This window comes from Trichechus manatus, unplaced genomic scaffold (genome assembly GCF_000243295.1).
Source record: "Trichechus manatus latirostris isolate Lorelei unplaced genomic scaffold, TriManLat1.0 scaffold00131, whole genome shotgun sequence".
Taxonomy (NCBI): domain Eukaryota; kingdom Metazoa; phylum Chordata; class Mammalia; order Sirenia; family Trichechidae; genus Trichechus; species Trichechus manatus.
In genome coordinates this window covers 1,640,804-1,661,977 of record NW_004444067.1, presented here as the reverse complement: position 1 = coordinate 1,661,977, position 21,174 = coordinate 1,640,804, and the positions used below count along the sequence as shown (strand labels likewise).

The 21,174-nt window shown below is 44.2% G+C and overlaps 1 protein-coding gene across 1 annotated transcript in view; it reads right to left on the bottom strand.

The window, feature by feature from the left end:
* DNAH10 (dynein axonemal heavy chain 10) overlaps nucleotides 1-21,174 on the bottom strand; it is a 136,665-nt gene that overhangs the window by 37,346 nt on the left and 78,145 nt on the right. Inside the window, exons 38-47 of the mRNA XM_004384997.1 lie at nucleotides 20,047-20,205; nucleotides 16,595-16,730; nucleotides 15,067-15,189; nucleotides 13,730-13,864; nucleotides 13,068-13,284; nucleotides 9,361-9,480; nucleotides 7,078-7,223; nucleotides 3,903-4,055; nucleotides 2,376-2,636; nucleotides 847-1,019 (exon numbers count right to left, since the gene is read on the bottom strand). Of these exons, the coding sequence (XP_004385054.1) occupies nucleotides 847-1,019; nucleotides 2,376-2,636; nucleotides 3,903-4,055; nucleotides 7,078-7,223; nucleotides 9,361-9,480; nucleotides 13,068-13,284; nucleotides 13,730-13,864; nucleotides 15,067-15,189; nucleotides 16,595-16,730; nucleotides 20,047-20,205 (1,623 nt within the window). The remainder of the gene's footprint in view (nucleotides 1-846; nucleotides 1,020-2,375; nucleotides 2,637-3,902; nucleotides 4,056-7,077; nucleotides 7,224-9,360; nucleotides 9,481-13,067; nucleotides 13,285-13,729; nucleotides 13,865-15,066; nucleotides 15,190-16,594; nucleotides 16,731-20,046; nucleotides 20,206-21,174) is intronic.

Here is a 21,174-nt window from a genome sequence, read left to right as displayed (position 1 = left end):
GAAGACTCTGGCACTCTACTTCCAAAAATCAGCCAGTGAACACACTATGAATCACAACAAATGACATCGAATACTTGCCCCTGCCCCTACTTGCTGGAATACAGGGACTGAAAATCAATGTCAGGATAGCCGGCAGCTCTGTTTTCTGAGAGCCAGCTCCATCTGGCTTTACCTGGGAACTTTCCCTGGTGTCAGAAGACCTTCACTCCACCCTAAACACCTGCAGCTGCCCTGCCCTTAACGGCCCTTGCAAACCCTTACAGGGACACCTGAGAGTGAGTCTGGGCACCTCACACATTTTCAGTATCTTGCTGATTCATAGTATGGATCCCCACAAGTGAACTACACCTGCAAATCTGGGTAGAGTATACGTGAATGCTAAAACACGAGTCCAGTTTTAAGAGAAAAACTCTGTACCCACACTGGAGTCCTTCTTGTCCTCTGCTCTTACTGTTCCTAAAGACACGCATAATGTAACCAAGTGGCAACCAGAAACAATTCAGTAGCATGGGTGAAAGGTTTCACAAAGGCAATTCCAGCTGAGGAACTAAGGCTGAGAGATGGGCAAGGTGGTCCCCACCAGAGGGGTTTAACACATTTGCCCGTATATGAACACAGCTCCTTCTCTTAATCCCAACTGTCTTCAACTCGAGGGGCTTCCAAAGCATCAGGTCATCAGTAAGACATTCAGTAAACTTTTTTTTTCATTTAACAAAAACAAAAAGGCTCTGGGTAATCAATTGATACATTGATTCATCAAATTCACTGATCAGTCCTCTGTTCTAAAAGAACTAGAGAAACCATAATACCTGTGGGACATACTTTAGTTAGACAAAACAAACTCACCGCTCCGGGTTAGTGAGGACGAGACCGTTGTAAACCCGTGAGAGGTCTCGGAGGTTAAAGATGTAATGGAACTTGGAAGGGGTGGGCGGCAGATCCTGCACGATGTGTTTGTAGAGCGCTAATGTGCAGAATGTCAGCTTGTCACTCACGGCCATGATGCTCTCGTGAAACATCTAGAAAATGAAAAGAACCCCCAAGTGTCTATGAATGGATGGACTGCATAGACAAAAAGTGGTCCATCCACACAATGGAATATTGTTTGGCCACAAAACTGAATAAAATACTGATCATCCTCATGGAACAATATGGATGAACCTTGAAAACATCATACTGAGTGACAGCAGTCAGACACAAAAGGAAAAATGCTTGGTTCCATCTATAAGAAATATTCAGAACAGGTATATCCATAGAGAAAGAAAGCAGATTAGTGGTTGCCAGGGGGTGGCGGGGTGCTGCACAGAGGAGGGAATGGGCAGTGACCGCTAATGGGTACAGGGTTTCCCTTCGGGGGGATGAAAAAGTTCTGGAACTAGACAGTGGTGACGGCTGCACAACACTGTAAATGTACTAAATGTCATGGCCTAAAATGGTTAAAATGGTCAATTTTGTGTTATGTGCATTTTACCTTGCCATAATAAGAAAAAAAAAGAAGGTAAGAAACAAAAAATGAAAGACCAGAGAAGCCCATCATCTGATCTTCGTCAATTTCCCTGCATTTCACATCAACGGTCAAGTCTCAACCAGCCCTCAGTTTGAGTTTATTTGACTAGTGTAGACCTCACCGTCTTGCGGGTGGATGCCTTGAGGCAGGGCATGAACACCCCAGGTCCCCACAGTCCCTACTGATCTCAGCTGGCCACTCCACACCTTTACCTTACCCTCCCAGCCCCCAAGCCATTGAGTCTGCACACCCCACTTCAAAAGTGAAATGTCAGAATCAGAAGGTAATTATCTGAATGAATGTGTTTCATGGCAGGAGGGTGGGCAAGTAGATCGTAATAACAGCAGCAACAACTAGTATCTAGGGAATTCCTGCTATGTGCTAGGCACTCTGCTGCACACTTTACATGCATTCTCTCCTTTCACCTCCCCCAGACCCAGTGAGGCGGGCACATCATTATCTCCCTGTTCCAGATGAAAAAACAGGGCGAGGAGAGTTCAAGGGCCTTGCCCAGGAGCAGAATGGGGACTGACTCCAGAACCCAAGTCCCCTAGTCCACTCACTACTGAAACTCAATGTGGCACGTGTAACTCAAAGCCACACCATGACTTCCATGGGCCAAGGCACTTTTGCCTTCATGGGCCCCTTTCTCCATTTAAAAAAAAAAAAATTAAAATTATATTTTATGATGGTGTTGGTATAAATTTTATTCTCATTTTAAAAGAAATTAGGATATCTTTGTGGACTCCTAAAACTATCATGGGCCTAAGCACTGTGCCTGCTGTGTCTAACGGACCAGGTGGCCCTGTATATGTTTCTACCCAACACAAGGCCTTCCAGTTTAGACATCTAATCTACGTCACATTACCGAGGTATGGCCTTTCAGGATGGAGGAATAAATCAAATGCAAAGACTCCTCTGAAGGAAATGGTACGTTAAAGACAATGAATAGCGAGATAAATCTCGGGTCAACTTCATTGCGGCCTCCTCCGGCCTTTCCCATGGCAGCGATAAAACCAAGGTCTCGGATGCTTTTACAATTCAGCTCCTTTCCACGGTCGTATAAGTAGCCTTTTTCCAAGAGCAGTTTAAGCAGGGCAATCGGCTGCTGTGTGCCATACTCATCCACCTTGAGTTTTTAAAGAAAAGAGAGAGCAGCAGTATCATAAAGCAGAACTCGGAGATGCCTCTGTTGACCACGTAAACGTAAACTAAAGATCACCCCTCCTGGCATTCTCTCGGAGAAGCCGGTCCTGAGAGTCACAGCGCTCTCCAAGTTCGAAATTATATATTCATTCGTCATTGCCTTTTAAAAGTCTGTCTCCCTCACTTAGACTGTAAGCTTCACGAGGGCAGGAACTACGTGTTTTGCTCATCACTGCACAGCACTAGTCCCACAGGAGGCGTGCAGTAAATACACGTTGATTAGAGGAATGGGTGAATTAAGGTGAATGGATGGACAAATGAACAGACAAATAGGCGGGTGGATGGATGAATAAATATATGAATGGGTGGACGGATGTGTAAATGGATGGTGGGATGGATGGATAGAGGGATGGATGCATGGGTGGATGGATCGATGGATGGATGGATGAAGAGATGGATGGGTGGATGGATAAATATATGGATGGGTGCATATATATATAAATATATGGACGGATGGATGGATGGGTGAATGAATAAACAAATGGATGGATGGATGGGTGATGGATGAATAAGCAGACACATGAATAGACGAATGAATGGATAAATAGGTATATGGATGGATGGGTGGATGAACAGATAAATGGATGGATAGATGATAAATATATAGATGGAGGATGGATGGGTGGGTGGGTGGAATCCAAGTAGATTCCACACAGCCAACCTGGAAGATAGACTTTCAGAAAAAATAAAAATAAAAAGGCTCTGTAGCAACAATATAAATTAAAATTCCAGTACACGAAGACAACTTTGCACCTCTCAGGATCTGGCTCCAAAAATCACTCATCATGCATGCTAAAGTTCTCCACTCTGTGGTGGATCCAAAGAAATTTTTAGGTGGTGTTTGCCCTTATGCTTCCCATGTATACGTGGCTAAAAACAGCATCATTACCTAAAGTATAGCTCCTTTGGAAACCACTTACTCAAACACATGCTGAATATAATTCAAAGGCTCTCTGGTGCTCATTTTTCCCCTTTAAGAAACCAAGGAACACAGTCAGTAATAGAGAAGTCCCTGTACATAAGCAGAGCACCCCAGGAACTCTCTCATCTCAGCTGGCTCCCACACCCTGCACTCTGCAGACACTGTGCAGGATAAAGGCAAGTGTGCTCACACTAGCTCACATCAGCACATGCACACACTTTACAGGAGCACGTTGCCTTCCCTGTCCCAGCCACCTCCTCACACTACCTTCGGCATATTCATGTCGTCCATGAACACCAAGAGGCGTTTCCCCATGGGTGGGCCGTAAGTGTCTTTGGTCCGTTTTTCTACACTTGCTTCTAAGTTTCTTTGGATATCCAGGGATGTGGTGCGGGACGAGAAGTTGACTATCAACACAATCTGAAATGAGATCATTTGGAAAGTTGGTGTTTTTTTCATGGTATAAGCAATAAATGTTGCAATGTAAGCCATCACCTATTTTGATAAATCACTGGCATCTGAGGTAACTTTTTTATAACTCAATGTGACTCTATACTTAATTGTTTGTTTGTTCATTTGTCTGCTTATTTTCAGTAAAGGTTCCAGAAACAGGCTGTCTTACATATCTAGGGCTGCTATAACAGAAATACCACAAGTGGGTAGCTTTAACAAACAGAAATTTATTTTCTTACAGTTTAGGAGGCTAGAAGTCCGAATTCAGGGTGCCAGCTCTAGGGGAAGGCTTTCTCTGTCAGCCCTGGGGGAAGGTCCTTGTCATCAATCTTCTACTGGTCTAGGAGCTTCTCAGCGCAGGGACCCCAGGTCCAAAGGACACGCTCTGCTCCTGTCTCTTCTTGCTTGGTGGTAATGAGGTCCCTCTCCTCTCTGTTCACTTCTCTCTTTTATATCTCAAAAGAGACTGACTCAAGATACCTAAATCTTTTTTTTTTAATCATGCCTTAAATCAAAGTTTACAGTTCAAGTTAGTTTCTCATACAAAAATTTATACATGTATTGTTATGTGACCCTAGCTGCTCTCCCTGTAATGTGACAGCACATTCCCCCTTTCCACCCTGGATTTCCTGTGTCCATTCAACCAGCTCCTATCCCTTTATGCCTTCTAGTCTCACCTCTGGACAGGAGCCGCCCATTTAGTCTCATGTATCTGCTTGAGCTAAGAATAAGAAGCACTCTCTTCATGAGTATCATTTTATATATTATAGTTCAGTCTAATCTATGTCTGAAGAGTTGGCTTCGGGAAAGGTTTCAGTTCTAGGCTAACAGAGAGTCCAGGACCATGTCTTCCGGGGTCCCTCCAGTCTCAGTCAGACCATTAGGTCTGGTCTTTTTACTAGAATTTGAGTTCTATACCCCATTTTTCTCCTGCTCTGTCAGGGACTCTATGTTCTGTTCCCTGTCAGGGTGGTCATTGGTGGTAGCTGGGCACCACCTAGTTCTTCTGGTCTCAGGCTGATAGAGTCTCTGGTTTATGTGGCCCTTTTTGTCTCTTGGGCTAATATTTTCCTTGTGTCTTTGGTGCTCTTCTTTCTTTGCTCCAGGTGGGTTGGGACCATTTGATGCATTTTAGATGGCTGCTAGCTAGCTTTTAAGACCCCAGACACCACTCACCAAAATGAGATACAGAACATTTTCTTTATAAACTTTATTATGCTAACTGACCTAGATGTCCCCTGAATCCATCGTCCCCAGACCCCCACCCCTGCTACTCTATCCCTCGAAGTGTTTGGTTGTATTCAGGAAACTTCTTAGCTTTTGGTTTAGTTCAGTTGTGCAGACTTCCCCTGTACTGTGTTCAAGATACCTAATCTTGTAGACTGAGTCCTGCCTGATTAACATTAACTGTCTCTAATCCTACCTCATTAACATCATAGAGGTTAGTACATACAACACATAGGATAATTAACTCACATGACAAAATGGAGGACAACCACACAATACTGGGAATCTTGGCCTAGCCAAGTTGACACATATTTCTGGGGGATCCAATTCAATCCATAACATAGGCTGAAGGAAAAATTTTCAAAAAGCATTGTGGGGAGGAGTAGGGTGACTAACCACCCCAGTTTGCCTGGGACTCTTCTGGTTTTAGATCTGAAAGTCCTGCAACAGGGGGAAAAGCCTTCCTGGAAACTGACAAGTCCTGGTTTTCCATGATGAATGCAGAAGGTGGGAGAAAATATGAAGCCCTTAAATTGTCCTCAAAAATAGGGGCTGAAAGCAACACTGTTTTAGGGTCAAAAGTATATGGCACAAATTATCCACCTTCCAGAGTAGCTGTTGCTGGGTTTTTTTTTCCTGACCGCTGATGTTGTCAACTATGATACGTAGTTCCCAACAATGCACCATCGGTTGTTGTATCACTTGAGTGATTTGACTTAAGTCTGCAACTAAGAGCACTGTAATTGTGGATTTTAACAGGCTGTCTTTGACTGTGTCTGTGGATTAGCTGCTGTGCTTTGTGTAGAGATAGAGCTGGCTTAATTTTGCTTAACTCCCCATTTCCCTCTCTTCCCAGCCCCGGGTAACCATTGATCTTCTTGTCTTAATGGATTTGCTTATTCTAGATATTTCATAAAAGTGGAATCACTCAGAATTTCTCCAAGTACTTCATTATTTTTTAACTGCTAAAGCATGAACTTCTTCCTCTTGGCAGGGTGTATGAACCAATGATGAGTTGCCGCATGTGGGCCTTGGAAGCAGCATTGGTCAGCAGAAAGTGGGCAGTGGGGAGGGGTCTTGGCTCTGCCAGTTCTAGCTATGGGACCTCACCCTGTTAAAATGAAGGATGTATGGATAGATGGATGGACAGATGGATAGACGGTCGGATGGACAGATGAACAAATAAATGGATGGGTGGATGGATGAATAAACATATAGATGGGTGGATGGATGTATGGATAGATGGATAAATAGATGAATGGATGGATGGTGGGTTGGGTGGAGGTAGAGAGAGGCAGGGCATACACCCTGCCAAAAGGAGACATTCTTGCTTTTGCAGTTTTAAAAAACAATGAAGTACTTGGAAAAATACTGAATGATGCCACTTTTATGAAATGTTTAGAATAAGCAAATATCTAGAAAAGTCATTTACCCTTTCAGAGCCTCATTTTCATCATCTGTAAGATGATTTTAATAACATTTGCCCAGCCTACTTCATAGAGTGAATGTATTAGATGAGATGAAATGCACAAAGCCATATTCAGTATGAAAAAGGAATATTCAAACATGAGTTACTGTCAAGTCAAGTGTTCAAATGACTGTAGCCTCATGAGAGACCCCAAGCTAGAGCCACCCAGCTGAGCCATTCCCAAATCCTGGACCCACAGAAACCACAGGCAATAAGTATTTTTTGTGTTAAGTCAGTAAGTTTTGGGGTAATTTGTTACACAGCAATAGCTAACTAATACAAATAATGACTTACATTTGTCTCTTCATTCAGATTTTTTAGGAAGTTCTGGGTAGTGGCTGTCTTAGAGGTACCTGATTCACCAACGAAAAGAACAGGTTGCTTAATTTTAACCACTTGCTCCAATATCCAGGTTGTGCGGGTTGTATCCACTGTATGAACTAAAACAACATATTAAGAATGGTAGCATCTCAGGAACTCCAAGTAGCATGAGCGTTTAGAAACTCGGAGTTTCACAAAATCCATAAAGCACATCAACAAAAAGTCAAGATGTGGCCTTGAAAACACATATACACGTAAAATATTCTTAGGAGAACTTCATTATCTGAACCAGTATTTTTCATAGCTTTATTGAGGTATAACTTACAACCATAAAATTCACCCAGTTACAGTGTATCCTTTGATGAGTTTGGTACATTTCTACAGTTGAGTCATTATCACCACAATCCAGGCTTAGAACACTGGTTTTGAATTGCATCCCTCCAAAATACATGTTATAAATCCTAACCTCTATGCCTGTGGTTATCAACCCATTTGGGAATGAGTTGTCTTTGTTACATTAATGAGACAGGATTAGTGTAGGGTGTGTCTTAAGTCAATCTCTTCTGAGATATGAAAGAGACTAAACAAGCAAGTAAAAGTAGAAGAGATGGGGGAAGAGAGATGCCAAGCCACATGAAGATCACCCAGGAGCAAAAGCTCAAAATAGACAAGGACCTTGACCTTCCTCCAGAGCTGACGGAGAAAAAAAGCCTTCCCCTACAGTCAGTGCCCTGCGTTCAGAGTTCTAGCCTCCTAAACTGTGAGAAAATAAATTTGTTTGTTAAATACTTGTGGTATTTCTGTTATAGCAGCACTAGATAACTAGGACAACTCTCAAGTTGTTCTTAATTTACAATTCTGATTTCTATTCAGGATATTAAAGACTTCTCCACTGACTATGTCACCCATACACCCACGGAATTTGGCTTCCTGACCAACAAATTCCTCTAGAGAGAGTGAATAACCACGTCAGATTCAGCTCATTCCTACATCAGTGATTTTTAATCCTATTGGTTCCTGAGAAAATAAGTATGTCACATTTCATACGAACAATGGGCCAAAATTTGGGGAAATTATTCAGCCCAGAATGTATCTAAATAGCTAGAGGAGTGAACTTAGAATACGGCCAACTGTGCAAAATCGTCCACAGGACGGGATGTTTCAAGGGGGCGCCTTTTATGAATCACAACCTCATTCCTCTTTGCTCCTTCCCACGTCCAGCCAGCTCTGTGGGCTGAAGAGGCTCTATGGGAACGTGAGGGAAAGGAACCACCACCCATCCCACCTGTCAGCACCGCCTGCCCCCGGAAAGCGCCGAGAGTCACAGACACCTGAGGATGCTCAGAAAGAACCAGAAGCACAGAAAAGGCATCAGAAGGGCCACCTTGGGTGTTTGGATGTGTCTGCGAAATTTCTATGACTTTGCCCTGGTCAAGTTGTGCTGACTTCCCCAGTACTGTGTACTGTCTTACCCTTCACCCAAGTTACCACTTATCTACTATCTAGGTCTTAAAAGCCTGGAGCAGCCATCTAAGATACATCTATTGGTCCCATCCCAGCTGGAGCAAAGGAGAATGAAGAAGACCAAAGACAGAAGGGAAAGATCAGTCCAAAGGACTAATGGATCACAACTATCACAATCTCCACCAGACTGAGCCCAAAACAACTAGATGGTGCCCAGTTACCGCCACCGACTGCTCTGGCAAGGATCACAATAGAGGGTCCCAGACAGAGTGGGAGAAAAATGTAGAACAAAATTCAAATTCACAAAAAAAGATTTGCTGGTCTAACAGAGACTAAAGAAACCCCAGGAGTATGGCCCCCGGACACCCTTCTAACTCAGTACTGAAGTCACTCCTGCGGTTCACCCTTTAGCCAAAGATTAGATAGGTCTATAAGGCCAACAATCACATACATGAGGGACATGCTTCATAGTTCAATTACGTATACAAGACTAATGGGAACACCAGCCCAAAAGCAAAGATGAGCAGGCAGGAAGGGACAGGAAAACTGGACAAATGGAAACAGGGAATCCGGGATGGAGAAGGGGAGAGAGAGTATCGACACATCGTGGGGTTGGCAACCAATGTCAGCAAACAATTTGTAGATGAACTGTTTGATGAGAAACTAATGTGCTTTGTAAACTTTCACCTAAATCACAGGACTCAGACTACTGGAGAGGCCACCTGACCTCCCTCCCTCCTCACTGGACCAGAGCCCTCTTACCCCAAGGGCCAGGGCCCAGGTCCCACTTACCGAGGATGTCAATAAACTTCTTCTCATGAACATGAATGTACTCTGGAACTAGTCTATTCCATGGGATCCATTTCTTCTGTTTGGAATCAAAATGAAAGTCGTACAAGGTGGGAAGCTGACCTGTAGTAACAATACTCTGTTTCATTTTATCTTAGACACGGAAATGCAGAAGCAGTTCTGGCACAGGCTCGGAATGAGCTGCTGCCACTTGTTCACTGGGCAGAGACTTACTGAGGCCTTTGAACTGACGCTACTCAACTGCTGGACAGAGAATTACTAAGTACTCCAAACTGATGCTACCTGTACACTGCACAGATACTTGTGGAGTACTTTGAACTAGTACTACTCATCCACTGGACAGACACTGAGAATTCTGAACTCATGCACTGGACAGATATTTACTGAGAATTCTGAACTGATGCTACTTGTTTACTGGAAAGATACTGAGTACTCTGAACTGATGCTACTCACTCACCGGGCAGATACGTACGGAGTCCTCTGAGCTAACGGTACTTGTTCACTAGACAGACACTTGTTGAGTACTTCCCTGTGCAGGGAATACAGAAGTGAGACAGAAAGCCCTGGTCTCACCCTTACAGTTGGTGGTGGGTCAGGTGGGGGTAGACAGTGGCAAGGAAACAGGCAATTTCAATGCAGACTGCTGCCTTCTGGGATGGGGAGGTACGAGGCAATGGGCGTGTAACCAAGATGGGGCGGGAAAGAGGCCACGGGTGGGAGGCTCAGGCAGTGTCAGTCCTTCACAGGGGTGCTATGCAAGCCCAGCGTGAAGGAAAGCCCCTTCAAGCACCCTCCCGCAAACAGGCCGCCACCTTTACCCCCGCCCCCAATAAAAAATTTTGGAGCCAACACTGCAAGGAAGGTATAGTGGGTTAAAAGTGTCCCCCTAGATTGGACAGCTTCATGAAACAAAACGAGACTAATGAGGCACAGCAGCCCAGGGACAAGGACTAGAAGGCAGGAGGGGACAGGAAAGCTGGTGATAGGGAACTCAAGGTTGAAAAGGGACAGTGTTGACATGTCGTGGGGTTGTTAACCATTGTCACAGGGCAGTATGTGTACTGTTTAATGAGAAACTATTTGTTCTGCAAACCTTCATCTAAGGTACAAAAAAAAAGAATTATCTATGTGAGATCAAACTCACAACAGCAACTCAAAAGGTTTGATGGGAAGCCTAGGGGGCAGTGAGTTGAAGATAATGGTGATGGAATAATTTGGAAAAGGATAGTGAGAACAGCAGCACAACTGAAAGAATGTAATCGATGTCACTGAACTGTACATGTAGAAACTTTCAAAATGGTGTAACTTTGGCTATGTATATTTTCACCAAAAAAAAAGGTTCCTCCAAGGTCAAGAAGGGAGAGTGTTGACATGTCGTGGGGTTGTTAACCAACGTCATAAAACAAGATGTGTACTGACTGTTCAATGAGAAACTATTCTGTAAACCTTTGTCTAAAGTACAATAAAAAAATAAAGAAAGAAAAAAGAAAAAAAAAGGTCTCCCTAAAATGTCATGTCCACCTAGAACCTCAGAATGTGACCTTATCTGGAAATAGGGTCTTTTGTAGATATAGCCAGTTAAGATGAGGTCATACTGGATTAGGGTGGGTCCTGAATCCAATCCCTGGGGTCCTTCTAAGAAGAGGAGAGGACACACAGTGACACACAGGGAAGACGCCATGTGACGACGGAGGCAGAGACGGGAGTGATGCAGCCACACGCCAAGGAACGCCTGGGGCCACCAGAAGCTGAAAGAGGCAAGGCAGGACCCTCCCCTGAAGCCTCCAGAGGAGCGCGGCCCTGCCAACACCATGACTTTGGACTCTGAGCCTCCAGAAGTGTGAGAGAATACATGTCTGTTGTGTTCAGCTGCCCAGTTAGTGGGACTTTGTTATGGTGGACACAGGAAGCTCACACAGAAGCCTTCTTGAGGAGACGCCACACAACCCAGGACTGAGGGATTGGTAACCTGCTCCAAGAGGAGAGGGGCGGCCAGAAGGCTCTGTCGGGAAAGAGCAGAGCTCAAGGAAAGACTTGCCGCAACGGGTGCAGGGGGGGCCAGAGGAAGGGAAAGGGGTTAAGGGGTGGAGCATGGTGGGGGTGGGGTGAAGGTGGGTGCAGGGAGGGCCAGAGGAAGGGAAAGGGGTTAAGGGGTGGAGCATGGTAGGGGTGGGGTGAAGGTGGGTGCAGGGAGGGCCCGAGGAAGGGAAAGGGGTTAAGGGGTGGAGCATGGTGGGGGTGGGTGAAGGTGGGTGCAGGGAGGGCCAGAGGAAGGGAAAGGGGTTAAGGGGTGGAGCATGGTGGGGGTGGGGTGAAGGTGGGTGCAGGGAGGGCCTGAGGAAGGGAAAGGGGTTAAGGTGTGGAGCATGGTAGGGGTGGGTGAAGGTGGGTGCAGGGAGGGCCAGAGGAAGGGAAAGGGGTTAAGGGGTGGAGCATAGTGGGGGTGGGTGAAGGTGGGTGCAGGGAGGGCCAGAAGAAGGGAAAGGGGTTAAGGGGTGGAGCGTGGGGGTGGGGTGAAGGTGGGTGCAGGGAGGGCCAGAGGAAGGGAAAGGGGTTAAGGGGTAGAGCATGGTGGGGGTGGGGGGGAAGGTGGATGCAGGGAGGGCCATGTCATGAAGGGCCTGGTAAGCCATTCTGAGGTGCTTGTTCACTAACCCAAAGCTACTGGGTCACTGAAGGGTTAAAGTAGGGGGTCATGATCAGTTTGGCATTTATGAAAGTTCCATCTGGCTGTAATGGGAAAATGGATTTGAGGAGGTAAGAGTAGAGGCAGGGAGGCATGTCAGGGTACAGTGGGGAGGGGAGATATGAGCAATTCAAGAGACACTGAGAGGCAGAGTCGACAGAACTGAAATGATAGGGTGGAGTTTGAATAGATGATCATAGAACCCAACTTAGAAATTTACCTACCTGTCAGTTGCCATCAGGTCAACTACAACCCTACAGAGCAGAGTAGAACTGCCCCATAGAGTTTCCAAGGAGCAGCTGGTGGATTCGAACTGCCAACCTTTTGGTTAGCAGCCATAGCTCTTAATCACTACGCCACCAGGGTTTCCATGCCAAGCCATGTTCAAACGGCAGTAAGAGACGAACAAAGGATTCTAATGCTTCTGTGTACATTACATATACAGACATATACAAATACATATACATATTTATATTTTCTTAATTGCCTCAATGTATATAGTCCTCTGACAATGCACATTTTTCATGGAAAAAAAAATTCTAAAGCCTTAATATGATGACTTCCTAAATGATCTACAAATTCACACCTGGGCAAATACCCTACTCAGGAATACAGCAGATGAATTAAATCGTGGAACTTTATAGAGAGGTTGTTACTAAAAAAATACAAAACCAGACAGGGAATTGCAAAGGAGAAGAGACTCAGAGGCAGGCAGAATACACAACTCCAAGGCGCCAGAGCAGAGAGAAGGAAGCAAGTGGCTGCGCTCAGCTGAGAGAAAGTTCAGCCTCAGCAGGAAGGCCATTCAACGGCCCTGTGGGTTCCCACGGAGCAGGTCACGCATTTGAACTTCTCCTGGGGGTTCCACCAGGTTCTGTGACCACGAGGTACGTTTCTCTGCAGATGCAAACAAGCTAGAAAACCCATAAAGGCATAAATACGGAGAAGAAAGGTCTAACGAAAAACTCTCTGAGCAAGAAAACTGGTTCCACTCGGTTCCTACCTGGCAGCTCCCCGGGATTGGCCCAGACCTCGTCTGCATCAACAGCAGACAGCGAAGCGATGCGTTTAACGCACTCATCAAACTTCAGCCTGCCATCCTCGAGCAGACAGGCTCCCAGAGAGCAGTACAGCGCCTCTAGGAAGAAGCACTCCAGGAGGTCGGGGTCTTCTATTTCCCCTTCTAGTAATACATCCAACATCTTGGTTAACTGGGTTACCTGGTTCACAGAAAAATACCTGGTTCAGCCCATAGATTCCACCCCCACGGGGTTATTTCCAGTAATAAATCCTGGGATCCCAAATGCCAGAGCAACAGGAAGATTAAAAAAAAAGGTGCCGTCATGTCAATTCTGACTTATGGCGACCCCATGTGTGCAGAGTAGAACTGTGCTCCATAGGGTTTCCAGGGGAAGCAGATCGCCAGGCCTGTCTTTCCAGGTGCCTCTGCGGGTTTGGAACAGTCAAGCGCTTAACTATCTGTGTCACCCGGGGTCTTGACCCACCACACTCAGTCAGACAGAAAGAATCCAACATCTTACTTTGCACAGTGTCACAACGGGAAGTATTGTGTCTTCCTGGTATCTTTGCACCCATTAAAAGCCCACCGTGGGTCTATCTTCGGGAAAGAATTGCTTTTTGCTAACAACGGTGATTGTTTCTTACCATATTTAGGTCTGTCTGAGGAACTATAGTCTTCAATTTCTCTCCTTGTCTCCCATCCACTATTCCTTCCACTATCACGTCGATAAGATAGGGCACATACTTCCCAAAGAGACGCTGTAAATCGCCTTGCTCCACCTGTAAGCAGATTCCAAAGCAGTTTCAATGGCTCCTGTATTTCAACGAAGTTAGTGGAAAGCTTTGCTTGTCAAAAGAGAAGTGAGACACTTCTGATGAATGATAAATTGGGGCAGTGAGTAAACAACCCTGATCATAACGTCTTATCTTTGTAGACAGATTTGGCTTTTATAATACACTTTCGTTTCATTATGAAGCATTTCATCTCATTCCCAGAGAGCCTATCTCTCATCCCTGGCAGGGAGAAGGTGGGATAACAGGTCCCGTTTGACAAAAGAGGGGCTGATCATCTTAGCATTCAAGAGACGTGGCCACAGTCACCCAGCAAACGGTGTGAAGCACTGGAAGGACCCTCTGCTGATCAAGCACTGGTGACAGCAGGGACTGCATGAGTCTTGCACAGCTCCCTTTCCCATATGACAGTGCCCCAGACAGTGCTATCCTGCTTCCCACGGTCTTCTCTTCTCAGAGGTAATTATGGCCTGGTTTCCAATCCCTTACCAGCCTAGTGGCCCTTACAGAGAACATTGGCATAGTGTCCTGGGTCTTGTCAGGCCACCATCCTGCAAAGATGACTGTCACATCCATCTCTGCACCTTTCAGTGAAGGCTATCACTGAGAAAATACACACTTTCTAGCAGCCAAGTGACATGTCGTGTGGTTTGAGGTCAACTGAAACACGACAAGGTGGGTCCTTCACACACTGTACTCAGCCCACTGAACAAATGTGCAGGTGCTGGGCACCTCCTGGAGACACGTCTCTCAATAGTTGGGCTTGTCTGGACCAGGGATTGGAAAACCACGTGCTGCTCCAAATCTGGCCTGCCATCTGTTTTTGATAATAAAAGTTTTACTGCTACACAGCCATGCCCGCTCATTTACACACCGTCTATGGCTGCTTTTATGATACAGTGGCAAAGTTAGGACGTTGCAAAAGAAACCATATGGCCCACAAAGCCTAAAATATTTATTATTTGCCATTTTACAGAAAGTTTCCTGACCCCTGGTCTAGGCCGTCAAAATCATTACCTATCCCACCAGCTAAGAATTATGTGGAAATATGCTGTCTTCCACGTTTTCATTCAATGTACTAATAACAGCATTGAAGTGCTCAAGGTCATGGCCTTCAATTACAAACACCCCTCTGGGTTATGTCTACTCAACTACTATAACTTTCAGTTCACTTTAGAAATAATTTTCACCTTGTTTTGTATTTGATTGACCCATTTTTTCCAGTATGGTTCATATTTCAAGTTTTTAGGATCAACATAGACCATCCCACATCGAGATACAGTTGCAGGAGAGGCATACTGTAAATCTCCAACCTAGAGAAATTAAAAAAAAAAAAAAATCAGTCACATCTACAGCTTGTTTAAGGGCCTTCTCTTGTACAATGTTTTTACAACTGCATAAAACCCAAGTCATGTCCTGATTAAGATAGCTTTCCTGAGACACTCCTAATTGAGAACTTAGGTTTATGATAGGAAGATTATACATTTATGATGTCAAGCCTTTTTAGTTTTCTCTTACTATAAACATTACTATTACATTTTTCACATTAGGATATCTGGCAAAAATAGAAAAGTATAAAGAAGAAAATAAATTATCAAAAATCCCACTGTACAAAACAGAACAACCAGAATGGAAGTAATAAGAATGTTCACACACTGCAAAGAATGTAACCAATGTCACTGAAAATTTGTATAGAAATTGTTGAACTAGAACCTAAACTGCTGTGCAAACCTTCACCAACAATAAAATATTATTAAAAAAAAAAAAAATTCTACCACATAATGACAAACACTGTCTTGTGGGATTTTTTTTTTTCTGTTCAGTTTTTTTTCCTTTATATTTTTAAAATATAGTTAAGATCAAGTAGTATAAAACTTAGTAAGCATGCATCCAAACCAGCAATATTAACTCACTTATCGCTCTCTCTGAATGAAAAAGAGAAACACATTTTGGTCAGTCCATCAGATAACGATATGCACAAAGACACACACACTGTGGCTACACAAACACATTTTGCAGGCCAAGGTGAGAATGTCATTAATCTTAAACTAAAGTGAAAGGACCTTCCAGGATAACAGCTGTGATTCCGGCCCAGAGGGCAAGCAGTCCATATTGTAAGCAGGAGATACAGCCCCCACCCCCCAACCAGGGAGTGGTCTCCAGGGAAAAAAAGGGAGCCTCAGCAGACATTTGCTATAACAAAGTTTGAAAAAGAAATGGGGTAAGATAAAGGCAAATAGTGTAAGAGGAAAAGGAAGGCAATTAGAAACTCCAGGCAAAACAAATGGTTCTAAAAGAAAGTAAATACAATCACAGTATACTAGTTGGCTCTGCAGTAGATAATATTTTCATATCCATTCATGTTTACTGATTTAATAACATACGGTTCTGAGTAAGAGGAAAAGCTACAAGAAATGTATGCTTGCCCTCATAGCAGTCAATCTAGTTAATATGAAAACTTGGTAAAGGAAGAAACAGCACGCTAAACATATTACTTACAGATACCACAGTAACCATTTAACTCCAGGGTAAAAAGTTGTCTCTGGGATATAATAAAGAAGGGCTGGGGGTATCAGTAGAAAGCAAAGGGTTTCACTCATCATAAACTCTTCTGCAATATTTATTTTTATAATAATCTATATTTATTACTACTTAAGCAAAGAATTTAAATTTAAATTAAAAAGCTTATGTTCAAAATTATCTTTTATCACTACTTGCCTCAAAGAGCAGAGCACAGTGTGCTTGAAGCCGAATGCGCTCCCCATTGGCCAACGTCAACAGCTTGTTGTCATCCATCACAGAGTTCATGTTCTCCACCCAGAGAGCATCCACATCACCATCAAATAAAATGTACCTGGGGCAACCGAAGCAAGATGAGCCAAGGCGCCTAGAGAACTGCCAATTATGAACTCAAGTAAACTGGCGCCCATTCGTATTGAACGTCTCTTCCCAAGGTTCTCTAGCCAAGATCTGAGACAGAGCACCCTATTTTGTCCAGAGCTTTGACCCACATGGTACACAAACACTGTTTTAATTAGTCACCAACATTTAAGAATCAGAAAACTTTAAATGAAAATCTGGATTTTCTGCTTCTCTGGCTAACTGGAAGGTATGATAACACAGACCTGCATTCCTTCGTGGGAACAATCTGCAGAAGCCGAGTAGTGCTGCCCCATGGAGACAGGGGGTACACTATCCAGAGTGTTACAGTCCACCCCCTACCCCATTCTCTTCTTAAACCTGAGGCTTAGCATCAGTTGCCATTTATCACAGATTTCGACCACTCTGGTTTTTCTTATGGCAAAGTCAAGATGAAAGGGAAGCATTTCACGGACCCATGTAACCTGGCCCGCTTCACTCATTTACATTACCAGCTGGGCCCCTGGAAGCACCTGAGTTTACAACTCTGGTTTACAGGGCTACTTTGGCTCCAAAGCCTTAGGTACTCAACCTACTGTTACACTTCAGTGAGTTACATCACAGCAAAGTCCATAGCCAAAGGATAACCATATACTTTGTGTTGGAATGGTGGTTTGATATTGCTTCCAATTTGCTGGTAAAAATAGTTAGATTTTTTGCAGTATTAACATTTTGGCTTATTTTACTCCAGTTATTTTTTTCTCTTCAACTTCTTATTTTTAAATAATGTCAAACTTAGTTACAAGAATAGAATAGTACAAGGAACTCCCATATACCTTTCACCCAAATTCTCCAATTGTTAATTTTTTGCCACATTTGTGTTCACTCTCTCTCTCTAAAATCATTTGAGAGTACACTGCAGTCTTAAGGTCCCTTTATTCCTAAATACCTTGGTGTGTGTTTCCTAAAAATAATACGCATTTTCTCTTATATAACCACAGTACAATTATCAAATTTAGAAAATTTAACATCAATACAATACTATTATCTAATACACAGTCCATATTCAAGTTTCACCCAATGCCCCAATAGAAAATCTCTATTTTATAACCATCGTAGGAACAGTAGATTCAGGCACTCATCAATAGACGCTAATACCATTGCTCAAAGGTTTGATGAAAAACAGGATGTTTACAGCATAGTTTAGGGTATGTCCCCAGAGCTTGAGTATCAATTTTAAAGGGGAAAAATGGCAGACGCCACCATAACCAGATGATCAAAGTTCGTCTCACCAATCACAGGGCAACCCATCATCGTGTGCCTCAAAGACACGCAATGAGGAGGATGTGACGTCACTTCTGTGATGCTGCTGTCAAAGATGCAGAGGCTGTGTCTAGTCAGGGGGTGCACTGGACACACCCAAACTGAGGGCATTCTCTGCAACAGCGGCCTGGACTCCTCCGAATTGTCAAGGCCATGAAGGTAAATAAAGTCTCAGGAACTGCTCATGATGAAAGGACACCAAAGAGAAGGACAGCTGACTGCAATGTGAGGTCCTGGAGTGAATCCAGAGCCAAGGGACCACTGCTCAAGAGGGTTTGTCCTAAAAGCCATCAGTTGAGTTTATAACAGCTTCACTCATAACTGCCAAAAACTAGAAGCAACCAAGATGTTTTTCAATAGGTAAGTGGATAAAGCAAACTGTGGCACATCCATACAATACAGTGTTATTTACTGATAAAAAGAAATCAGCTATCAATCCCTATAAAAGCATAGAAGAACCTTAAATGCATACTGTGAAGTGAAAGAAGCCAGTCTGAAAAGCTTTATACTGTATGATGCTGACTATATGACATTCTGGGAAAGGCAAAACTTTAGAGACAGCAAACAGATGAGTGGTTGCCAGGGGTTCAGGGAGAGGGACAATAGGTGGAGAACGGGGCATTAAAGGCAGAGAAGCTACTCCGCATGATACAGAAACGGTGGACACATGACGTCACGGATTGGCCAGATCCCATAGACCTGTATAACCCAAAGAGTGAGCCCTGATGTCAACTATGAACTTGAGTTATAATAATTTATCGATATTGGCCCATCAATTGTAACAAATGTACCCCATCAAGGCAAGATGTTAATAAAAGGAGAAACTGTGTGTGGATGGAGGGGGGAAAAGGGGACTCTACTTTCTGCAAAAATTTTCTGTAAACCTAAAACTGCTCTAAAAAATAAAGTCTAGCTTTAAAAAGTTATCAGTTGGGACTTTAGATTCTCGTTATTTAAGAATGTTTTAAAAATTTGAACCGTTTATTCTCAAGGGGATTTGCCGAGAACGTAGGATCAGGATTGCTCTTGGGTTGACCTGACAGGCATCGCAGGGACAACTCACGCTGGAAAAGACTTCTTCCCGGGCTGTACCTGGCAGAGCATGTCCACACCCGGCGCCGCGGACTCTCCCGCAGCGTATGGTGGGGTGAGCAGGGCAGGCAGCGTTTCCAGGTGAGCTGCTGCAGCTCCAAAGGGCCCCCAGCCCTCTCCACGGCACGCTGCTCCTGACCTTGACTTACATCTTGCAGTACAGAGTGGCAGCAAGGCAGCTGCATCTGACGGCTTGGAGCCAGATGGCCGAGTTCAAGTCCCCGGCCTTGGGGCAAGTTTCTGAACCTCTCCAGGTCTCGCTTTCCTCCGTGGTAAGATAAGGACAATCACAGTACCAACCACTCTGGGTTACGGAGAAGGACTCATGGAGGTAATGCCTATAAAAGCCCTGAGAAAGGTACCTGGCGCTTCATAAGCAGAGCCTCTGGGATTTGAATCTCAGCGTGTCTGGGTCCAAGCCTCCCCCTCCAATACTTTTCTTAATCTTGCCATGTTTGTAATTCTAACTAATTAATATTAATTAATCACACAGTTAGAATTACAAATACAGCATGTGCTGGTTCAGTGGTAGAACTCTCACCTTCCGCACAGGAGACCTAGGTTCGATTCCTGGCCAGCGCGCCTCATGCACAGCCATCACTTATCTGTCAGTGGAGGCTTGTGTGTTGCTGCAATGCTGAGCAGGTTTCAGCAGACCTTCCAGACTAAGACGGACTAGGAGAAAGGCCTGGATATCTACTTCTGAAAATAAGTCATAAAAACAAAAACCCCATGGATCACAACAGTTTGATCTGCAACCAATCGTGGGGATGGCGCAGGACCAGGCAGCGGCATGTCACTCCACTGTGCAGGGGGGTCACCGTGAGTTGCGGGCTGACTCAAGAGCAGCTAACAACAACATTAACGTAGGCGCTTTTCTCCTCACAGATACTCACTTTCGCTCCTTCTTATCAGTTGGCTTGTTGATCTCCCTGAAGATGTTTGACAGCACTCCATCTGTCCAGTCCCGGGTGGTAGGGTCCAGGATGCCGTAGAGTTCTATGACACTCACGGCTTTGGGGTTCAGGATGTACAGCTTTGTCAGCAGTCCAAGCCTAAACCAGAAAGAAGCATCAGTCATGGTTCAGGGAGACTAAAGACACTGGGAAAACCACCTGGCCACCTATGTGAGGAATTGGAGTGGCACCTCACTAGATGTTTCGAGTCCAATCCAAAATTCAAAATGCAGTCCATTCAAACCCAAGACTGGGCTTTCCGCTCATGGTTAACAGCTTACACTAAACATAAAGGGACCACGATTCACTGAAAACAGGGACCACAACACAATTGAGGCCTGAATGGAAAACAGAGCTCTGCCTTGTCAGGCCAACAAAAAGCTCATTTCATGCATCTTTCATACTCATGTAGTCATAACTAAGTCATTAATATATTCATGCAAATTACATATTTAAAACTAAAAAAATGTATGTTATGTATTTGTGTATATTACATATTTGTGTAAATATTTCATTACTGGTGCATAGGACTTAATACTCAGACATCTAGATGATGTAACAAGTCTCTGAACTGCCCATGCTCACTCCCTGGTATTTACATGACAATACCTGCTCTGTGTTGTTGACTTTATAAATCATGGAGACAGGGCGTCTCCTACCCCAATGCCTGCAACACTGCCACATGATTAATTCATCTCAAGGAAACTAATCTTCACATAGACCAGGTTCATAATTAGTCAAAGAATACATAAATAATAACTGCATACATATACACACATATGTATGTGATAGTACTAGAAGTTACCTAACAGGAAATTAATCAGAGTAAAGAACGAGACCCAGGACGACTACGGCCCGGTCCACTCAGAGTTGGCTGCTGTCCACTGAGGGCTCAAATGAAACAGTAAAAGGATAAGGAGAACAAATGGCAGTCACATAATCATGAGACTTTACGAAAACTATCAAGAAATGAGGAGTCCCTGGGTGGCACAAATGGTTAAGCGCTCGGCTACTAATCGAAACCCTGCGGGCTAAAGTCCTCCCAGAGGCACCTTAAAAGAAAGGCCT